The sequence below is a fragment of the Lygodium microphyllum genome, chromosome 23 (genome assembly GCF_053477565.2).
Source record: "Lygodium microphyllum isolate KBCC chromosome 23, Lygodium_microphyllum_v1.1.10, whole genome shotgun sequence".
Taxonomy (NCBI): domain Eukaryota; kingdom Viridiplantae; phylum Streptophyta; class Polypodiopsida; order Schizaeales; family Lygodiaceae; genus Lygodium; species Lygodium microphyllum.
Window position 1 is genome coordinate 30,590,743 of NC_141157.1, and position 20,353 is coordinate 30,611,095.

Below are 20,353 nucleotides of genomic sequence, written 5' to 3' on the forward strand. Positions count from 1 at the left end.
AACCAACTAGCTTCCTTCTCTTGTAGGGGTTTAGACCACAACTTCCAAAATGTGATCAACCCTATATTGAGGGGTAAACCACCGGAAAACCCCCCCCCCGCCCCCCCCCCCCCCCAAAAAAAAAGTGCATTGTGAGTATTTGAGGGGTACCCAAAGTAAGAAAACGTGAGTAGGGCAACCTCATTTCCTAATTTCCAATATCATCACCTCAATGTCATCTTTGATTCATCAAAAGTTCCTACTAGTCTCATTTGCAATTGCAAAGTATTTATCCATTGTTGTATTAATTATAGTCAACAACATTAGAATACCTCAGAGCCTAGCAAAAGAGTACCATATTTATTATGAAGTACTATTAAGTATACAAAGTATATTCGTGACAATGTCATCAAACTAGATGATAACTAAGGTTCCATCTAAATCTTAAGCTTATGAAAGACTTCGGTAGGTTCCTAAGGTTTCTAATTACAAAGATTTCCCTATCCATAGGACCAATTCTTGAGCCCATTTAAGCTTCTATTACTAGCTATGCATGAAAGATTGGAAGAATTGAAAAGTCACAGAAAGCATGAGTGCATTAGAAATGGAAATCACGTACTTGAATCAAAGATACTTCACAACACAATTCTAAAAGATAAAGCTTGATAATGAGAATATTAGTAAGGACTACTAATATTGGAACAAATATCACTTGACTAATGATGATTGGAGACAAAATAGATCCATGTTGATTGAGTTGTGTTGCAAAAGAGGAAAATGAGAGGAGGAAGAAAGTTCCATAACTCTGATTATCTCATAGTTTTCTTGGATAGAGCACTTCCTTTTTCAATGTTTTCACAGAGGTATTATAACATTTATGCTTAATCTCCAAATTTTGGTGCTAAACTTGACAAAAAGGTTCACATTAGATGAAGCTCAAATCTTGAACTCTCATGGGATAGCCCTTTCTTTCTTCAATAAGGCATTCCTTTTGAGAGTCCCTAGTTTCCTGTAATGTAAATTTGTGTAGTACAAGAAAGAAAACCTTATCACCTTCTTGTGAGAGGAACGAGGCACAAGAGACCAAGTGCCATTCCTCTCAATAGCCTCCAACTCGCCTTCCATGGCCTTCTGCCAATGATCAAACTACAAAGCCTCATTCATTGAAGTGGGCTCTCGATCCTACATAACACGGGCCAGCAAACAATAGTTGGAGCCAACAAGCTCTGAAGAATGTGCTTGGTTCTTCCTCCATGACCTCCGCGATCCATCCTACGGTTCCCACTCCTCAAGGACCCCCTCGATCCCTAAATCTCGGAGTGTGTCATGGACCCAACGAAGAGGAGGACGAATCTCTCCCCGTCGCTCTCCATCTACTGAAGACTCAGAAACATCCACCGGCGGAAGCTCCTCGGGGATGGCCGGTGGAAGAGAAGACTCTGAACCAGAAGAAGAATCTCCATCAAGAGACTCTGGCTCCAAAGGAACAGTTGTGTGAGCCCAACTCTCTCCTGGATCTCCAAGAACAGGGTGCTCCTCACCCCCCTCTATGGTCGGAACTTCCACGAACCACACATTTTGGCTTGTGTAGATATCCCGCTTGACGGGAACAAACAAACAATAACCTTGGAACTCGGAGCTATAGCCAACAAAAACCTATCGTCGGGAAGCCGCCTCGAACTTGTCACACTGCGTCTTCGAAATGTGCACATAAGCGTCACACCCAAAGATCTTGAAATAAGAGACATCAGGCTTAGTCCCGAAGTAAGCCTCAAAAGGTGTCATCCTGTCAACAGCCGAAGTGGGAGATCGATTGAGGATGTGAACTACGGTAGCCACTGCCTCGGCCCACAGAAACTGAGGTGTCTGTTGGTGCTCCATCATAGTGCGAGCCATCTCGATCGCACTTTGGTTCTTCCACTCCAAAATGCCATTCTCTTGGGGAGTGTTAGTGTTAGCAAACTCCTGGTGAATTCCCCTATCTACACAAAAACAAGCAAACTCATTAGACATAAATTCAGCTGCCTTGTCTGAACGCAAGGTCTTTAGTCGTCGGCTAGAACGGCTCTCTTCAAAGAGAAACCAATCCTTGAAGTGAGAGAAAGCCTCGGACTTCAAAGTCAAGAAATAGGCCCAAGTCATCCTGCTGTAGTCATCTACGATCAACATGAAGTACAAGCTCCCTTTCAGGGACTCAATCCTCATCGGGCCACAAAGATCCGTAGATACAAGCTCCATGGGTGAAGTAGACCGCCTAGAAGCTTTGTTGGGAACCACATCCTGATGTAGTTTTCCATAAATGCAGGAGACATATGGCTGATGGCTCACCACTATGTCTGGCAATCCTCGGACAAACGACCCTCGAGACGCCTTCCGAAGGTACTCGTAGTTTAGGCGGCCAAACCGAGCATGCCATAGCTCGGACTGTGTCTGAGAAGTAAGAAGAAGAGAAGTAAGAGCTGAAGAAGACTTCAATTTGTAGACGCCATTCTCCTCATACCCTGCAAAGAGAACCTTCCTTGATCCACGATCAAGAACTCGAACAGTATCACTGTCAAACTCCACCAAGAGGCCAAGAGCACAAATCTTATGGACCGAAAGTAAATGATATCCCAAACCTGGCACATGCAACACCTCAAAAGTGTGGGTACCACCACGTCCATCTAGAATAAGTTGTACTGTGAAAATCTGCCCACGCGGAGATCGCAAATGGGCAACACCAATGGGAGGAGTCATGTGTCGGGAGGCACCACTGTCAGCGATCCACTCACGAGCCTGGGGAGCTGCCATCGCAGCATCAGAAGTCTTCGATGTAGAGTTCTCAATGACTGCTAAGTGTAGAAAAGCAGCTGATGAGGGTGCAGCCACCGCTCCACAATCCTTCGTGTCCTTCTTCTTAGTGTCCTTCTTGTCTTTGTCGGGGCAATCCTTCTTCCAATGACCGATCTTACCACAAATATAGCAAGTCGATTCCTTCTCCTTGTCCTTCTTGGATTTGTTGTCCTCCTCCTCCTTCTTTTGGTCCTTCCCCTTCTTCTGAGAGGCTTGACCAACAAAAGCCTCCAATTTGGAAGCATTCTGTCCCTTCGACTGTTCCTCCTGGTCTAAGACTATAGGAACCAACTCTTCCCACCAAAGAGTGGACTACCGCCCTGATGCAATAAGAGAGGAAAAAAAAGTATCGAATCGTGGCGGCAACAGAGATAGTAAAGTGATCGCCATATCTTCGAAGGAAATAGGCTTCCCCGCATTTTGAACCTGCATCTAAAGCTGCCGAAGCTTGTTGATGTGTTCCCGAAGCGAAGAAAACTTATTCACAGACAAGATTCGCATCTGCACCTCCAAAGAAACCCTCTTCATCAGGATCATCCGGTTGTACATCTGATCGAGCTCTAGCCATATCTCTCGAGCCACCATCAAGTGCTCGATGTGAGCTATCACGGCTATAGTGCAAGACAGAAACAGAAAAGATTGAATCCTGGCATTCAGTTTGTCCCAATGAGACTGGGCCTTGGTCAACTCCGCACAAGCATTGAAAGAGAGTTTGGACTCATCCCTCACCGAGGGCCTGTTAATCTTCTCCATCACCAGTTCCGCCAAATCATAAGACTCCAAAATGGCCAACATCATCACCCGCCAAATGTGGTAATTGTCACCATCAAGCTTTTGATCCGATGGAAAACCCGGTAGGATAGGCACCTTCCTGTCCATGATCGCCTGGAACTCCAAATCAATCTATGTAGACATGTTAACCTGAAATACATGCACAAACGCAAAATCAGCCCCCTCTGACTGTGAAAACGCAGCCTTCTAGAGTCGGTTCCTTCGCTGCCCAAACCTTCTTGACCCGCTGAAGGCGATGAAAAGGTAAAATCTGCAATGGAAGGGCTCAAACGCAGCCTTCCTCCCTTTCGAATAGCAATAACCCACAGCAAATTCACCGATTAGACTCCTTTCCCGCACGCCCACGCTTGCTTCAACCTTGATCCGATGCACAGCCCCCCCACTCGCCCTCGAATCCTGGAAACACAGCCTTGTGTCGCGCTGAAATCTCCTCTTCAAATAGGTTCAGCCCTCAGTCAGTCCATCTTCACCGCTCTAATACCATGTCAAAGTGCAGCGATGCAGAAGCGTAGAACAAAGACTGAGAGAGAGTGAACACAGAGAGAGAGAGAGAGAGAGAGAGAGAGAGAGAGAAAAGGAGACAGTGTAAACGCAGAAAATCAGTTGTGTAGTATGCTGTATAAGAGTGCAGAAATACACGAGGGCAGAGGAAATATCTGCGTGTGTCTCCGACTTGATGGCCTCGATCTCCGTCAGCCCAAGCACAGTCTGTCTCAGCCAACAGATCTCAAGATCAATATCTGAATCACTGAATAATGACAATCAAGTGTGCACCAGGGGCTGGCTATTTATAGCCAGGAAAAATAGCAATCACAGCAGCAGGTCGGCTGCATTAAATGCAGCTGACTGCACCTAAAATAATGCAGAATCTGTCCGACTGCCCAGCACCTATACCTGTTGTGCCACGTGGCACCTGTACGCTGCCTGCTGTCCGACTGCTGACGTGTCCTCTGCCGTACAACTGTCCAGGAAATGACTGTCTAACACAAAGTTCAAGCCTTCTCAAACAAAAAGATGTATAATATTTATATAATATTTGTATCTAACATCAAATATTACTCGGCCGCTATCAATAAGACTTCAAGTTTTCTATACATAGTAAATTGCTTTTCTGATGAGCAACAAAAGCAGGATACTATACTCTCCTCCCAATTTCTAGGCCCCTCACTTCAAGTGAAGTGAGTCAAGATAGGTTGTAATACACTAAATTAATCTCAAAGAAAGGCTTCATCAAACCGCATAGCATCCATCTCAAATTAGTTCTTGAACTTGCCAAAGTGTTTCCAAGTGATATGTCTGATACATTAGTTGTAAAAGTTCATCAAGCTCTTCCACCTCAGATGAATTATGACCGAATGGTTCATCAAAAGTATACCCTCCAAGGGTTTCAACAAACAAACTCACCTGAAAAGTATTGTCATTTTAATACTCTCTGAATCCAATATTATTAATGATATTAATAAATTTAAAAGGATCATAGTATCTACAAACAAGTTGGGTTGCTGCCCACTTTAACACAAAGGAAGAGTTTGTTGTCATTTCAATTTATGTTAATTGTCCTATTTCAGAAAGATACAAGATTTGGGAATCTCTGCATGCTTTTCACTATCCCATTATTTTGCTTAGTGAATTTAACATGGTGGAGGATCTGAAAGCCAGATAACATTCTAAAGATTTGGTTGTTTCGAGCAAAGAGAAGGCTTCTTGGTCTAATTTGAAAGTTACCATGGCCTTATCAATGTTAGCTATGATGTCATGTCTGGTCCAGATGGTCTAATAATAAAAAAGGGAACTCCCTTAAAGAGGCTAGTCTGGATAGGGCTTATGTCTCCCAAGGGATGTTGTCCACCTTTTTGGAAGAACATGTGCTCTCTGACCTCTAGCCCATCCAATTCACACTGCCTAACAAGAACCAAGTTTATTAAATCTGGGTAATTTCACAGTGACCCTAATCTCTTTAAGCTGTATTGTGTTTTAAAAAATGTCAAGTGTATTTGGATGGATGCTCCCCTGCCCCCTTTAATGCTTGGGATAAAGCTGTCAATTCTGACCCAGGATCTAAATAAAGTCAAGAATAGGGCCTTGGCGATTAAAAAAGAGATTACTACTAAACATGCACAATGCTCTCTTTTAGAAAGTGCTATCAATTATAGAAATTTTGAGGCTCAAGCTTCTCTGCTGAATTTTAAGGTGGAGCTAGACAAAAATGTATTATTGAGGCCCAGCAATTGACTCAGCTTTACTAGAACTTGATGGCTTTGTAGAATTGGCAAACATACTACAGATATGTTTAATCTCTTCAAAAGAAATAAAGATAGAGAGCTGCTACCTCTATTGGTTAAGGAAGATGGCACTAGAGCTTATGAAGTCTTTGCCAAAGCTTTAACCAGAAGGATCTCTACTCACCTTGACCAGTGAATTAGAAGAGAGCAGAAAGGTATCATCAAGGGCAGGTTCATCCTTTATTCCACCGTTGCTTTGAGGGAGGAATGGAGCATGCTCATGACACTAAACAAGATTTTGTCATTTTCAAAGTTGACTTTGATAAGGCCTGTGACAAGCTGGAGTGGGACTTGATCTTTCAATCCCTAGCTAACATTGTATGGGCAAAATATATATCAAGTATGTTAGGGTTCTTTTTGAAAATGCCTCCTCTAGAGTGTTTGTCAATGGTGTGTTGACTCCTTTTCATCTCAGAAGATCTATCAAGCATGGCCGCCCTTTTGCCCCCCGTTGATGCTGTAAGTGTGGATACCTTAGGGTGGTTAGTCCAAAGTGAGATTGAGGTTAGTAACTCAAAATAATTACCCTTATTTACACCAAAGGTCAAATGATTCTTAATCAATTCGTTGATGGCACCAATGGTATTGTGCATATTGATGAAGACTTAGTTAGTTCCTATGGAACTTTCAGACTTTGTGAAGCTTCAAGTTCAATTGAAGCTTCTGATTCAACTGTTAATCCTCAAAACCTGGCATTAAAAGTATGATTCAGGCTCCTCGCTCTTGGTTGTTTGAAAAAGGTGTACTGAGATTGGAGGAGGAAAGGTTTTCAAACTCCTAGGTATACCTATGGGGTTCATGGTCACCCAAAAGAAGAGGTTATGGTGGGTGTGAGGAAAAGGACGGACTATTGAAAAGGATTCCAATGCTACCTAGCTGTTGGGCTGTAGTGCTGAAGCATACTGTGGTTCCTGCAACTATTTATTCTCTCTCCTCATACAGACATCCGAGGGCCTGTTTGAAGCAGTTGGAGGCTATGTGCAGGAATTTCCTGTGGGGGGTTTGGTACTTTTCCCTAAAAAATAATTGCAGAGCAGCCAAATGGTTCACTAGAAATATGATTTACCCCTTTGAGAATTGGGCTGTTCAACTGAACAGAGGGTAGGAAATTTTTCATTGCCAACTTGAGTAAGTGGAAAACTTGAAAGTTGTGACTGCAGCTGTCCATAAAGTTAATTGCAAAGTACAGGAGTGTTCATCTTTGGCCAAAAGCTTCTGACTGCCTAGTTTAAGTACAAAGGCTACATCAATTTCTCTGATACCCCCAACTTTACTTCACCTTGGGTCTGGAAAAACTCTGTCTAGTTCAGCTTTCAAATCACCCCCCTTGAGGATCATCAGCTCAGGGGTAAATCTTCCATAAAGGTATAAGAAAGTGGGAGGATCTCTGGGACTTCCACAATAGGCACTGGTTATCCACATCCAGGACAGGTTATAATGTGAAGACCTCTGGGCTCAGTCTGACTGATCATGCCCAGAAATAATTGCTAGGATCCTTCCAAATCTAAGCCCATCCAAGTTAGAGGTTCCTTCAATCAGAGAGGCTGGCTGGGAAGGCAACAAGCCCCTGCTTCCCCTGCTTGACATCCCATCTACCAGCAAGCTCAAGTACAAGGTCAATGACCGGTGGCATATCAACTGGAAGGAAGACCAGCTCTCGTGCAGTTGATCTTGCATGAAGCACTCTGGACTGGGGAAATAGCTAATAAGTGTGGTATTGGCAGTACTCTTTGTGCTAGGTGTAATAATGAAATTGAAACCCTGCTTCACCTTTTTCTGAATTGCAGGCACAATAAAGCTCTTCCCTTTTTGCATAAGAGTTATTAGGTCTTTCCACCCCTTTAATGTTAACTGGAAGGAATTGCTTCTGGAGAATCTTATGGATTGCCCACTGCTCTTTGGACATGGATCAGAGCTTGCTATCTGTGGTCTATTTGGATGCAAATGAACACTGCTATTTTCCAGGGTAGTTTTAAAAAAAGTATCTGTGATTTTATGTGGTCTTGTTTGATTGAGCATGGGATGCTTGAAGACAAGAAGACCAAAGCCGCCCGTTTGGAAGAATGTTGTTGTCCAAAATTAAATCAGATTAAGAAATTGCTGCTATTTTGGCTAACATCAAGGAGGCAATAGTCCAGCAGTAAGATTCACATGCTTTTCACAGACCCGCTACTCTAAGGGACCCTCCTTACTGCTCTCGCAGGTCATGACCCCCTTTTTGTAGATTTTTGTTGGATGGAATCGGCTCCTCTGATGCCTTTGGATGTCAATAGTCAAGCCTTGGATGAGCTTGATTGACATCTGCATGAGTGGTGATATATGGTTTTCTCAATGTCCCAATCTTCCCTCAGCCCCTTTCCGTATGCAGCCAGGGCTGACATACATATTTTAAGGACTGGAGCCCCACAAGGAATAGGCATTGGGCTACAAAGTTGAAAGAGCATTGCAAAGCCATTTTGAGCATTCTAGAGGTGTCTAAGGGACATTCACAGACCATGATTCCCCTCTGGTGAGCATAGAGCATAGGATTACAAAGCTGTTTAGCTAAGCACACATTTTACAGGCACCTGTTTGTTCATTGCCAATTGAAGTGGACCTCCTTTTCTTGTGGTTGCTTGCTCATGGCAAAGGGGATATAAGCAGTAGGATGGTTCAAATGTAGCAACAGAGATGTGCCAGCAATGTCCCGCATTTCATCCCAAAGCATTGTCTGTGGCATGTGATGAAGTGGATTTGGTACAGGAGAGGTGCTTGCAAGATCCTTCACTGAGTAGAGATAAGGTGGATTGAGAGCTTTATGTAAATTTGTGGTAGTCAGTCAGTCAAGGTACCACCTCTACAAGGTGAAGGTGTGCGACACCATCTTCATTATTGAAGCGGGCACTGCCTCATGTTTGAGTTGGAGGCAATTGCTAAATGCTAGCGTTGGGGGTAAAGGCGCATGTGCCTAGCCGCTCATGTATTACTACATTGAAAGGAAAGGCAAGTCACACATTGTGATTGTTGGAGTCCCCACATATTGTGTGCCTCTCTCTCTTGCTCTTACTCCTTTCACCATAGCTCTTGCTTTCGCTCGTGTGGTTCCACTCCAGACTCACTCCCTTCAACCGGTATCAGAGCCATTGCACGGGCGTTAAGGAGCTCAACCCAACATTGCTTCAGCTTGTGGAGAATACCTACAATTTACAAGTTTCATAGCAACCATGGCTCAGCTTGGAGAGACATGATGTCACGAGGACATGTATTTTTGAAACCTCACTTAACATGTGGATTAATTTTTAATCACATGATTGAATGTTACACGTGAGGTGCAACTGGGGTTTAAAGTAAATTTACGAGCCCGAGACCCAAGGAAATTACGGGATATCAAAGGCAAAAGTTACTATAAGTTTGCCACACAGATACTCGGTGATATCTGGTACCAGTTGTTGGCCTAGGTCATTCATTTGGCCATTCGTATTGCATCAGAGAATTGTAAGGCACAACATGAGAGCAATTCTAAAACATTTGTTTCTCTGAAAGCTACAACACGAGGGAAATTCTGGAACATTGGTTTCAAGTTTTTGTGGCACTCTTAAAAGATCAAGTGTATTTGATCAGAGATTGTAAGTAATGTTTGATTCCATGCTTTGGATTTCTACGTCAAAGTTATCTATTTTACCTTTCCCTATTATCTAGCTTTGTAGTTGCTTGATTCTAAAGAATTTGGGTGATTTCAAAATTTCTAGCATCAAACCTTATTTATTTGATTATCTTGTTGTGTTTAATGGTAACTAACGCCAACCTGATGGTCAAAGATGGCGTAGAGATACTCGGGAGTGGAAGATGGCTAGCCAATTCAATTATTGACTAGTCAGATTATTTTTTAGGGCACCAAAATAATTATTAGATTAATTTTCAGTATTTGAAGACTGAAAATCAATATTTAATCATGGATGATGCTGAAAAAACCATTTGGGAAGGCTACCACTTGTCAAAAATGCCCATGCAAGACTGAAAAACGTCTTTAGAGGCTAGAGAGAGGCATTTTTAGTGAATTCAGCCTACAAGAGAAAGGGAGGAGATGCTGCTCGTCTGATTTGCAGCTATTGGAGAACCTTCTGAGGCAGCCAGGGGCAAGAGAAGACCAATCAACAGCAGGTGACAACATCTACACGCTATTGAGACAGGGCAGCAGCAGTAAATGACTAATTTTCTTTAATTCTTTGCATCTACAAGCTGTTGTGGTAGGGCAACAGCTGCATTGGACTGATTTTCAGTAATTCTTCGCGACAAAACTCTGAATTTTCTCTCTCTACAGCTTTCTCTCACATCTCCCAACCATTTCACAGCCTTGCTCCGAAGATCTCGGCATTTGGACCATTGGAAGTTGAGAAATTGCTAATTTCTCTGCCATAAACCCTAATTTACAGCAAAAATTAGGGTTTAGCAGAAGCCTTGGGAAGCATGCCAAAAATTGGAAGCTCCAAGACTTGGATTCCACAGGGCTGAAGGTGAATTTCAGCTAAATTCAGGTGGAGGACTAGCCAGCCATTGACTTTGGGGCACTTCCATCATCTATGAAGTGGGTGAAGGCCAATTAAGTGCCCGAATCAAGGGGCAAAACACATTGAAGACTTGCTGGTCACTTTAGACAGCAAGAGGAGTTTGGATTGTGAAGGAGATCGGGAGAATCCCATTGTAAATCAACTTCTTCTTCAATAAAGTTAAAGAAATACCGAAAGGGGCGCCAATTTTGGGGCCAATCGGGTGTACAGTGTCCAAGATCAGTAGGTAATTTTGTATTTTCAGATTTGCATTAATTGTTTGCTAATGTAATTAAGTTGTAATCAGGGATTTACCACCCATCCATGGAAGGAAGGTTGGTTACACATGAGCTGGTGCTCTCCTCCTTTCCAGTGATCAAAGGCTTGTTGAGGCTTGCTCCAAGCCTTTCTTTGGCCACAATAATCATTGTTTAGGCCCTCTTGTGGGCAGCATAATTTTGTATTTTCAGATTTGCATTAATTGTTTGCTAATGTAATTAAGTTGTAATCAGGGATTTACCACCCATCCATGGAAGGAAGGTTGGTTACACATGAGCTGGTGCTCTCCTCCTTTCCAGTGATCAAAGGCTTGTTGAGGCTTGCTCCAAGCCTTTCTTTGGCCACAATAATCATTGTTTAGGCCCTCTTGTGGGCAGCATAATCAGTAGTAAGAGAGGTTGTAGACAACGTGTTTGCACCAGCTGTCTCTGCTCCTCTTCCTACTCCATTTGGCATCTCCTCCAGCTCCCATATGGTCATTTGCACTTAGGCAATCATCTCCAACACCCTTGGCATTAACATTTGGCATTGAGCATTGGTTTTGAGTCATCAAGCTTCAGCTATTGACTGTGCAAATAGGGCAGCCTGCCGTAATACAGTTTAGGACAGCACTTACCCCATTGTCTAGAGGCCACTTATGCTTCCCGGGATGTCTATTTGATGCCAAATCACTTGGGGATGCTATGTCAATGTTATAAGATGCTATTGGACTGATTTGAGCACACTTTCGGCTCAGTTTTTTCAGCGATTTCATTGCTGTAATAACAAGGCTGAATGTCATTTATTTGAGAAAAGCATATGCCTCTTGTCATTTGATGCTGCCGGGCTTGTTATGCCCGCATGTTAGCTTGACACTTAGGGATGTTTGGTACATGTCTTGGAATGCTTTTGGCTTCAAGTGAGCTTGCATTTGCTCAGTTTTAGCAAAGATTTCACTGCTATAATACAGTGGACAACAAGCTTTTCTTAAGAAACACTAAATGCCTATTGCTCGTGGATGTCATTTGAGTGCTTCATACAAATGTATTGATACTTAGCATTGGTCTATTGCACTCAAATATGCTCTTGGATACTTTTGAGCTTCGATTTTGAACTTGGTAATATTCATGTTGACTGTAATTCAAGTCTTGGTTGCTTCAATGGCTTATGCAATTACAGGCTTGAAGTACATATTAAGTTTTATGCTTCCGGATGTATGCTCTATGGATCTTGGATGTCATGATATTTAGAGATTTGCTTGCTTATTTAACATTCGACTTTTGCTTCAATGGGAGCTATTTGACTTTATATATTGCACCATATTTGACACTTGGATGTACTACAAAGCATTTGGTTTATGTAGTGAGCTTAACCTGGGATCCCAGTGACACAGTGAGACTCATTGTGCCATGTACATGCTCTCTTAATATTTATTGGATGTAGTTATCCTATCGTGGAATGATTTCATCTCTTGGCTTGGAACTAGTACTTATGACTGCTAGGGTGTGTCATTGCTATTTACATGCTTCTGGGTTATGTATTGAGCTTTTGCTTAGTGGGTTATGTATCTGGCATTTCTCTTCATTTACCCTTGAGACCTACCAAGTGCATAACGTCTATGTCTATTGCATATATGGTTATTAACACACTGCAGTTATGACAATCTTTAGTGCCGGTTGTTCCTAGCTTCTTCTTGATTGCTCACAATTGGTTATTGGCATATTGCTGCAATTCATTAGAGTAGCTTGTCATTTCAGTCTTGTGCACTCTATTTGAGAGCAATCACATATACTTGACAGTTTCTTGACTAAAATTTGTGGATAGCTTATTATTTTGTCAATACCTCTTGTTTACGGCTTGATTTACCAATGGTTTTGGGTCTGATTTGCAAGGTATTACAACAACCCACGTCTTGCCCTTTTGTGTACTCGCTCAATCTCATTATAGCTAGTGGTTCTTGCAACAGTGCCATCTTCGATATTGAGAAACTGGATAGGACCAATTACAGCTATCAGAACACCCAGATATGGTAGGTTTTAGTATAGAAATTGCCAATTAGACCACTCAAAAATGGGGGTACCAAATCCGAAAACATTGCGGCTAAGGATTAGGATGAATTGGATGAGCTATGCTTGTCCACAATCAATCACTCTCTAAGTAGGTTCACTACAATGTTGTAACTGGAAATAAGACTATATATTAGCTTTGGACACACATTAAGAATCTTTATGACAAGCATAGTCCTACCTGAACCGTCGCGTCGCCTGCTACCCCCGCCTCCCTCACGATCGTCGCCTGCGCTGGCGCCCCCTCCTTCCCTGCCTGAGCCCTCGCCTTGCCTACCTGTCGCCCCCGCCAATCTTCTGCCCTGCCTTGCCCGTCGCCCCGCCCCCACCCTACCCGTCGCCCTGCCTTGGCCACCATCCTGCCCGTCGTCCCCCCCCTCCCAAGTTAGCCTTTACTACAGATCCCTCCCCGAAGCGCTTTCCCCGTCCGCAACCTCGGACCTATCCGGAACAAACATAGCAAGATTCCCCTTCCTCGCCATCGATTCCCCCACCCTCCAGTTACTCCCTCCATCTGCAGCAACCCCCCCCCCCCAGGTAGCACTGCGACGTGATTGTTTATCCTCTCAGTAGGGACGCGCAATGGAAACCCCTGGTCAGACGCCGGCGCACTCACCGAGTGCCCCCCAGTCAAACACCTTGCGTATAGTCCTCTCTGAGGAACGGTTCTTAACCGTCCGAGCTGAGGAGCTGGAGCTAATGGAAACAGCAATTTATGGTCAGGTAGTAGGACATTCCCTAGCCAGGGCCCAGCTTCAGGATTGGCTATACTCCACGTTGCACATCAGGATAGCGCAGATCAAGGAGGTGGTCCTATTGGGCCAAGGGATCTTCATGGTCCGGCTTAGCTTGGCGGACACAGCTCGCGAGTTACTCGCCAGCTCACCATATGCGTCCACGAGGGGATCATACACATGGTCCCTTGGTACAGGGGCTTCATTGTGGAGGCATTTGCACTCCACAACAGGTTTCTTCGGCACCCGGTCACGCTTCTTTTCCCCGGCCTAGCGATTGAGTATCGCCAGTTGGTGAAAGACTTTGGAAGGCTTTTCGGCAATATCCTTCCCGTGTCCTTCGCGGATGCAGTGACAGTTGCAGGAGTCCCAAAGGTACGGGCGGCAGTGAAAGAGGTCAAGAATATCCCACAATTCCTAGAGATTGAGGCGGGCAGGCACTCCTTTAGACAGTAGGTCATTATGACGGGGCAGCCAGGGTGGTGCCTGCGCTGTCACGACTTTGGGCATCAGGCAACAGGTTGCACGCGTTTCGGAGCCAAGGTGGCTCCGCCAACAAGCCCAAAGGTGGACGCCAATGGCTTCACACGGGTTCAGAGATGACAGAGAGGGAGACGGCAGGGGGAGGCGCAGCCTATGTCTCAAACCCAGCCTCAGCAGCAGGGAGCAAGTGGGCGCGCGACACCCCCTCGGCAGAGCACTCCTCAGTCCCCTCTTGCCCCCCCCCCCCCCCCACCTGGCAGGACCACAACCCCCCAGATCCACCACCCGCGCCACAGACTACCTCTCCTGAGTCCCCACAACCCCCACACCCACCTCCCCCCACATCCCAAGCCCCCCCCCACTGACCCTGGCCCACATCCCCCCGCTCCCAGGACCACTAGCTCCCCCCCACACCCGCCATGCACTTCCGTCCACCCCACCATCCCTCGATCATCCTCCCCCCCACCACCTCCCGTATCGAGCACCTCCCCTGATCTGCACCTGTTTCAAGTGACCCACCCCTCCACCTCCCACAGGAGGTGATGAGCCACACACACCTACATCCTCTTTACACCAGCAGTCCTCCCCCTCCCATACAGCCACCAGCTCATCCACCCCGACCGCCCGTCACACCTTCCCGAGACAGGCACACCTGTTGCCACAGGAGTTCTTCCGCAGTGGCCCAGCGGAGCGCGGAGAGTTCCCACTACCTCTAGAGGTGGGGATCTTCGTGGTTCGTAAGTCAAGGAGGGGCAAGGTCCATCTACTAGCACCACCGGATGGACCAAACTACGCCTTCTTTCTTCAATCCTCTCTCTCTGGGGAGTGGACGACGACACAGAAAGAGGAAGAGTTGAAAAGTCAAGTGGTGAACCACACCTCCCAGTGGATGGGAGAAGGACTAGCACTATTTGCACAGCAGTGGCCTAGTTGTATGATGGACATTAACCGGTGGGCTGGTGCCGAGGTCCCTCACCTGAGCATTATCTTTCGAGCCCCTCCACATTGGAAAGCTCCGAGGGATGTGATTGAGTGGCCCCTAGCGCAGGCGGCCCGTCTCTACCATTGCACAAAGACTCAACTCTCAGCATGGTTGATAGATGCATTGATAGTACCACCTGGAACTTCTATCACCCCTGGGGGAATGGAGCTCACCGTCCAGACCGGCGGCAAAGCGTATCTGCATGCCTCATAGCTCCTCCTCGTCATCAGCAGCCTCCACACCGAACAGATGCCTGTTTGGGCAATCACAGGTTTCCCCATGAGCTTACATCTTGCATCCTGGAATGTGAATAGCCTCCACTACAGTGGGGCACATGGTTCTAGAAAATTGATTGTTCGGCAGGAGTTGCAGCCTGCCCTTGCCGGACGGATTGACATCTTACTTCTACAGAAACACAAGCTCACCCCCACCCAGGCCTAGCAAGTAGGGAAGGTACTCCCAGGCAGCTCGCACACTTACTGGGAGCACGCCATAGGTGCCCACGGTAGGAGTGGAGGCATATGCACCTCTATTGGTCCGAGTCTTACCGCTTGTGTTCGAGACCACAGGACGATAGTGGCAGGGAGGGTGCTATGGATCAGATTGGATATTGGGGACTCATGCCTTGGAGTCCTTAATATCTATGCCCCTACGGAGGTTAGGGCACGCAGCAAGTTCTGGGTGGAGATCGCGGAAGGACTCCCAGAGGTGGACTCCGGGATTGTTGGAGGAGACTTCAACAACCTGGAGGCTTTGGAGGACCAACAGGGCAGAGGGAGAAACTACCAAGGCATGGCCGAGGAGGAGTAGGAGGCATGGGAGGTGTTTCTACTGGCAGTAGGAGCACACGATGCCTGGAGAGACCATGCCTTCCACAGGAGGGAGAGATCACTAGACTTCTCTTGGGGGTACAGGCAGCTAGGTACAGTCCTACTAGAGCGGTTGGACAGGTTTTATGTGGGAGAGTGGGGTGGCTCTCGGGGAGGCCAGATTGGGCTGTTGGCGGGCACCACTTTGTCTGATCATTGCCCAGTTCTCCTGACACTAGATCCCCCAGCATCTGCCCTAGACTCACGATCTTGTCGGATCTCTAACTCGATCTACATGAGGGAGGAGGTGATGAGACAGATAGAGCAGATTTGGACCAGAGAGTGGAGCAGGAGGGGCCAGATCGCAGAGGAGGTTGCAAAGACCCTAGCTGAGTCGAGTAGGATTTGCCAAGAGGCAACCATGCAGGCCAGGCAGCAGAGCTGGGAGGAGGAGAGAGCACTCCAGCAAGACCTTGTAGCCACGCAGAGATTATTGCAGGTGGCACCAGGGGATCCCACTCTCCACGCACACGAGGTGCGTGTACGAGCAGCCATTGCTGGCCTAGAGGACAAGCGCTCTGAGTTCTCTTTCCGCACCTCAACAGCTTTCTGGGCGCAGAAGGGGGACACGATGTGCAGGGAGTTTTTTCAGGTGCACCAGCCTCGCACCTCTGGAGATCAGATACGCAACCTCCGATATCAGTATGGGAGGATCCGTTCTAGCCCAGACGAGGTGATGGAGATTGCTACCGATTACTATAGTCGCCTCTTCCAGCAGGAGACAGCCTCAGCTAGAGGACAGCGATGTAGACAGCAGGTCCTCGTCACAGAGGAGATGGGACGCTCCCTCCTAGCCCCCTTCACAGAGAAGGAACTAGAGGAGGCTTTCCATACACAGGACGAGCAGAAATGCCCAGGAGAGGATGGCCTCTCTAAGGCTTTCTTCGCTACCTTCTGGGAAGTGAAGGACCCCCTACTGTTGGCCTTTCAGGAGATTTTCACCTCAGGACAGATGCCAGGGAGTCTATCGGCAGGCCTTATCAGTCTTCTCCCCAAAGGGGGAGACCAATTGGAGCTTTCCCAGTGGAGACCGATCACCTTACTGTCAGTGGCCTATAAGGCACTGGCAAAGATGATTGGTAGGCGACCACGCCCCTTGCTTCTGGACATTATCCATGACACACAGACACGCTTTGTCTAGGATAGGAGCATCCTGGACAATGTATTCACCTTCTTTGAGGCGACAGAGTGGGCTCAGTACAGTGGGCAAAGACTGGCCGTACTACTCTTGGATTTTGAGAAAGCCTATGACAGGGTGGACTGGGATTTCCTAGAGGGCACCATGGTAAGGTTGGGTTTCCCCAAGGCTTGGATTTCCGGGGTCTCCGCACTTTACAGATCGGCCACCAGCAGGGTTCTCATAGGAGGGAGGCGAGGGGAGGAGTTTCTGCTGGAGAGATCGGTCCGACAAGGCTGCCCCCTAGCCCCGTACATGTTTCTTCTCTTTGCAGAGGCGATGTCTCACTTCCTCAGGTCACGTGTGAGCAATTTACGTGGCCTCCGACTTCCAATAAGAGAGGAGACCGAGCTGTTAGACTCAGAGTAAGCAGATGGCACAACGCTCTACATAGAGGACAACGAATTGATGCTGGAGACAGTGAGGTTGGCTCTTGAGGTGTTCTGCACTGCAGCGGGAGCAAAAATCAATTGGCGAAAGTCGGTTGGTTTCCTCACAGACCCGGACTCTAGCACGGAGTGGGGCATCCACCTGGGATTCAGATGGGTGAGCAGAGGACAAACCGTTCGGTACCTAGGGTTCCAGGTGGGACTCGACATCACTCCTGCCCAGCAGTTTCTTCCAGTCCTCAATTCTATTTGGAGGAAGCCGACCTACTGGAGCACGGCTCGCCTCTCACTAGCCGGCCGAGCCCTGGTTGTTAACAAGGTCCTCTTAGCGACGGCCTGGTACATCGCCTCGTGTTGGTGCTTCTCCTCCTGCGTAATACAGCTTCGCCGCCTAGTGCGGAACTTCCTTTGGTCCGGGTCAAACAGCTCCAGGGATTTCACGGCCAAGGTGGCGTAGGCGACCATTATACAACATCGGTCAGAGGGAGGGCTTGCGATCATAGACCCAGAGTATCAGAGTATGGCCCTCCTGGGCAAGCTAGTTGTCCGCGGCCTCACACCGAGAGGGCAGACCTGGAAGGTCCTATTGCAGGAGGGTCTTCAGGACTAGACCGAGGCTTGGCGGTGAGTGGAGGCCGTCCCTGAGATGGATCTTCACGACAGCCCAGATCACCCTTCCTACGCAGCTTGCTCCGTGTGTGGCAGGGCCTCCGTAAGGGCCTTATCCAGAGCCCCCCATGCTGCCAAGAGGAGATAGACCGTCAGCCAGTGATTTGGAACCCCCAGGTCAGGGACCAGGAAGGGGCACAGATCAATAAGCGCCCCCACATCCAGTGGGCTGGTTGGGAAGCTGGCCCGGCTCGTACAATTAGGACATGGCGGGAGGTGTATAGGATGGTGAATGAGAAGGTGTTGAAGCAAGCATCAGGCTGCCAGCGAGAAGTGGAGCTGAGGAGAAGGGAGATAGACGCAGCGATACCTCAGGAGTGGCTTGCTCCCCCGATCAAATAGCTAATAGAGCCCGGGGAGGTATGGGCCGCTAGGTTTTCACCAGCAGGCATCCCCTTATAAGTGGTAGGAAGAGTGGGTGGCGCTCCACCTTGGACCTTTTTCACAGTGTAGGAGGGGAGGCATCTGGCTCTTGACAGAGGGCAGCAGGACGAGGGGATAGCTGTCCTTTCATGGAAGAGGATCCGGGTGGTTGGCCTTCAGGGGAAGATATGGCGGCAGGACCCTTTGGTCTTTTGGCAGGAGCTCAAGGAGTGGCGCCTCTGGATCTGGGAAGGAAGGCCACTTGATGAGTTGGAGTGGGATCCGGGAGAGTGGCTTTGGCCGGCCACTGTGGTCGCCAAGGAGCCACCGAGGTTCCTGGAGTATACCGCCAGGATCGGCAAACACGTACGGATGCAAGAGGACATGGATTGGGCACCGTCACGTAGCAGGCACTGGGCGGAGCACAGCATCATGGAGCCGTTCCGACAAGCCTTCTGGCACCGCCTATGGGACAGCTGGAGGCCGAGGAGGGTGTCGTAACTTTTATGGCTCGTGGCACATGGAGGCTTGGCAGTGGGAAGCTGGCTTGCCCAGATGCAGAAGGAGGGAGTTTGTAAGTGCTGCACACAGCAGTCGATGGAAACCCCAAAGCAATGCCTTTGGTCGTGTGAGGCGGCACAGCTTGTGTGGAGAGGAGTATATCGCATCCCGCGCCGCATAGCACCCAGCCTTGGATGTATCTCTTGGGGTGCTTTCTGTTGGCATGCGGTCAACCAGGGCCGTCACCTTCTGTATGAGGCCGGGATGCAGGACACGATATTCATGATCGAGGCAAGGTCGTGCGCAATGGTGGGTTTAGAGGCTCTACCCATCCCCCAAGTACTGGAGCCCACAGCAGACCGCTCTGAGGTATGGGAAATCATAGGGAGTCTCACTGGTTGGCATATCTGGAAGGCACGGTGTCAGGTGTCTTTCGGCAGAGAGAGACCTTCAGTACAAGCGACCCTAGCAAAGCTCTGGACCTCCATCATCCACTCCCTTCGAGGCCGATGGGATCAGGTGCAGGGCGAGTCTAGGGCTCGTCAGGAGCTCCGTGGTCATTTCATGCGCACTTGGGGCGGCCAGGACTTGTTCTTCGTGATGCAGGCAGACAGTCCCAGATGGCGATACACCCCCCCTCCATGGCTTCTTGCCCCTATCCCCCCCAGACCGCCTTGAGAGGCTTGTATATATGATGTATCTATGACTTTCACCAGCTCCAGCTTGGTCTATTGAGCATGAGCACTTCTTTGTATTCAGGTTGTTTTTGGAGTAATATAATTAGCCACATTTTATTTGCAAAAAAAAAAAGCATAGTCCTACCTCTCAAATGTATTGGCTAAAACAATTGATAGACCTTCACATGAAGAAAGGGACTTCTATGTCTGCACACTTGAATGAGTTTCACTCCATCATCAGCCATTTAGCTTCGTAAGAGATTGAATTCAAGGATACTTTGCATCCTTTATTTTTGCTTGGTACTCTACCTGAGTCGTGGGACACTTTCTGTACGGCTCTCTATGCAAAGGATGTGCTGAAATTGCAAGATATTGAGAGTGCCCTCTTGACAAAACAGATGAAGCGTGGATGCTTCCCATACATCACATACATTAACTGTGAGAGACCAACAAGATGGAAATGGCCATGGTAGAGACTCTAACAAGTCTTAGTCTAGGACACATGGACAATCTCACAGTAAGTCCCATTACTGTAAGCCCGGTTTTACTTGTCATTTTTGTGGGAAAGTAAGTCATATTCAGGCATAGTGCCATAAAATGCACAAAGACAAGCACAAGGAAAAGAAGGGTAAAGTGCAGAGGACAAGAATGATGATCGCAGCATTGTGCCTAGCAAGTCTAATGTCAAGATTGAGAATATCTATGTACTACGGCCTGATATATCTGATAATGTTAGCTTGGCAGCTTCTTCTCTGGATGCTTAACAGCTAACTA

The 20,353-nt window shown here is 47.3% G+C and overlaps 1 protein-coding gene across 3 annotated transcripts in view; it reads right to left on the minus strand.

Moving 5' to 3' along the window:
• LOC148016016 (D-lactate dehydrogenase [cytochrome], mitochondrial-like) overlaps positions 1-20,353 on the minus strand; it is a 63,974-nt gene that overhangs the window by 29,024 nt on the left and 14,597 nt on the right. The window contains exon 19 of one of the 3 annotated variants that reach the window (XM_087664367.1): positions 4,658-5,007. The exons of the other annotated variants lie outside the window; for them this stretch is intronic. Within the exon in view, the coding sequence (XP_087520493.1) occupies positions 5,004-5,007 (4 nt within the window). The 3' untranslated portion in view covers positions 4,658-5,003. Of the gene's footprint in view, positions 1-4,657; positions 5,008-20,353 lie in introns of those variants that run through there. 3 annotated transcript variants of the gene reach the window in all.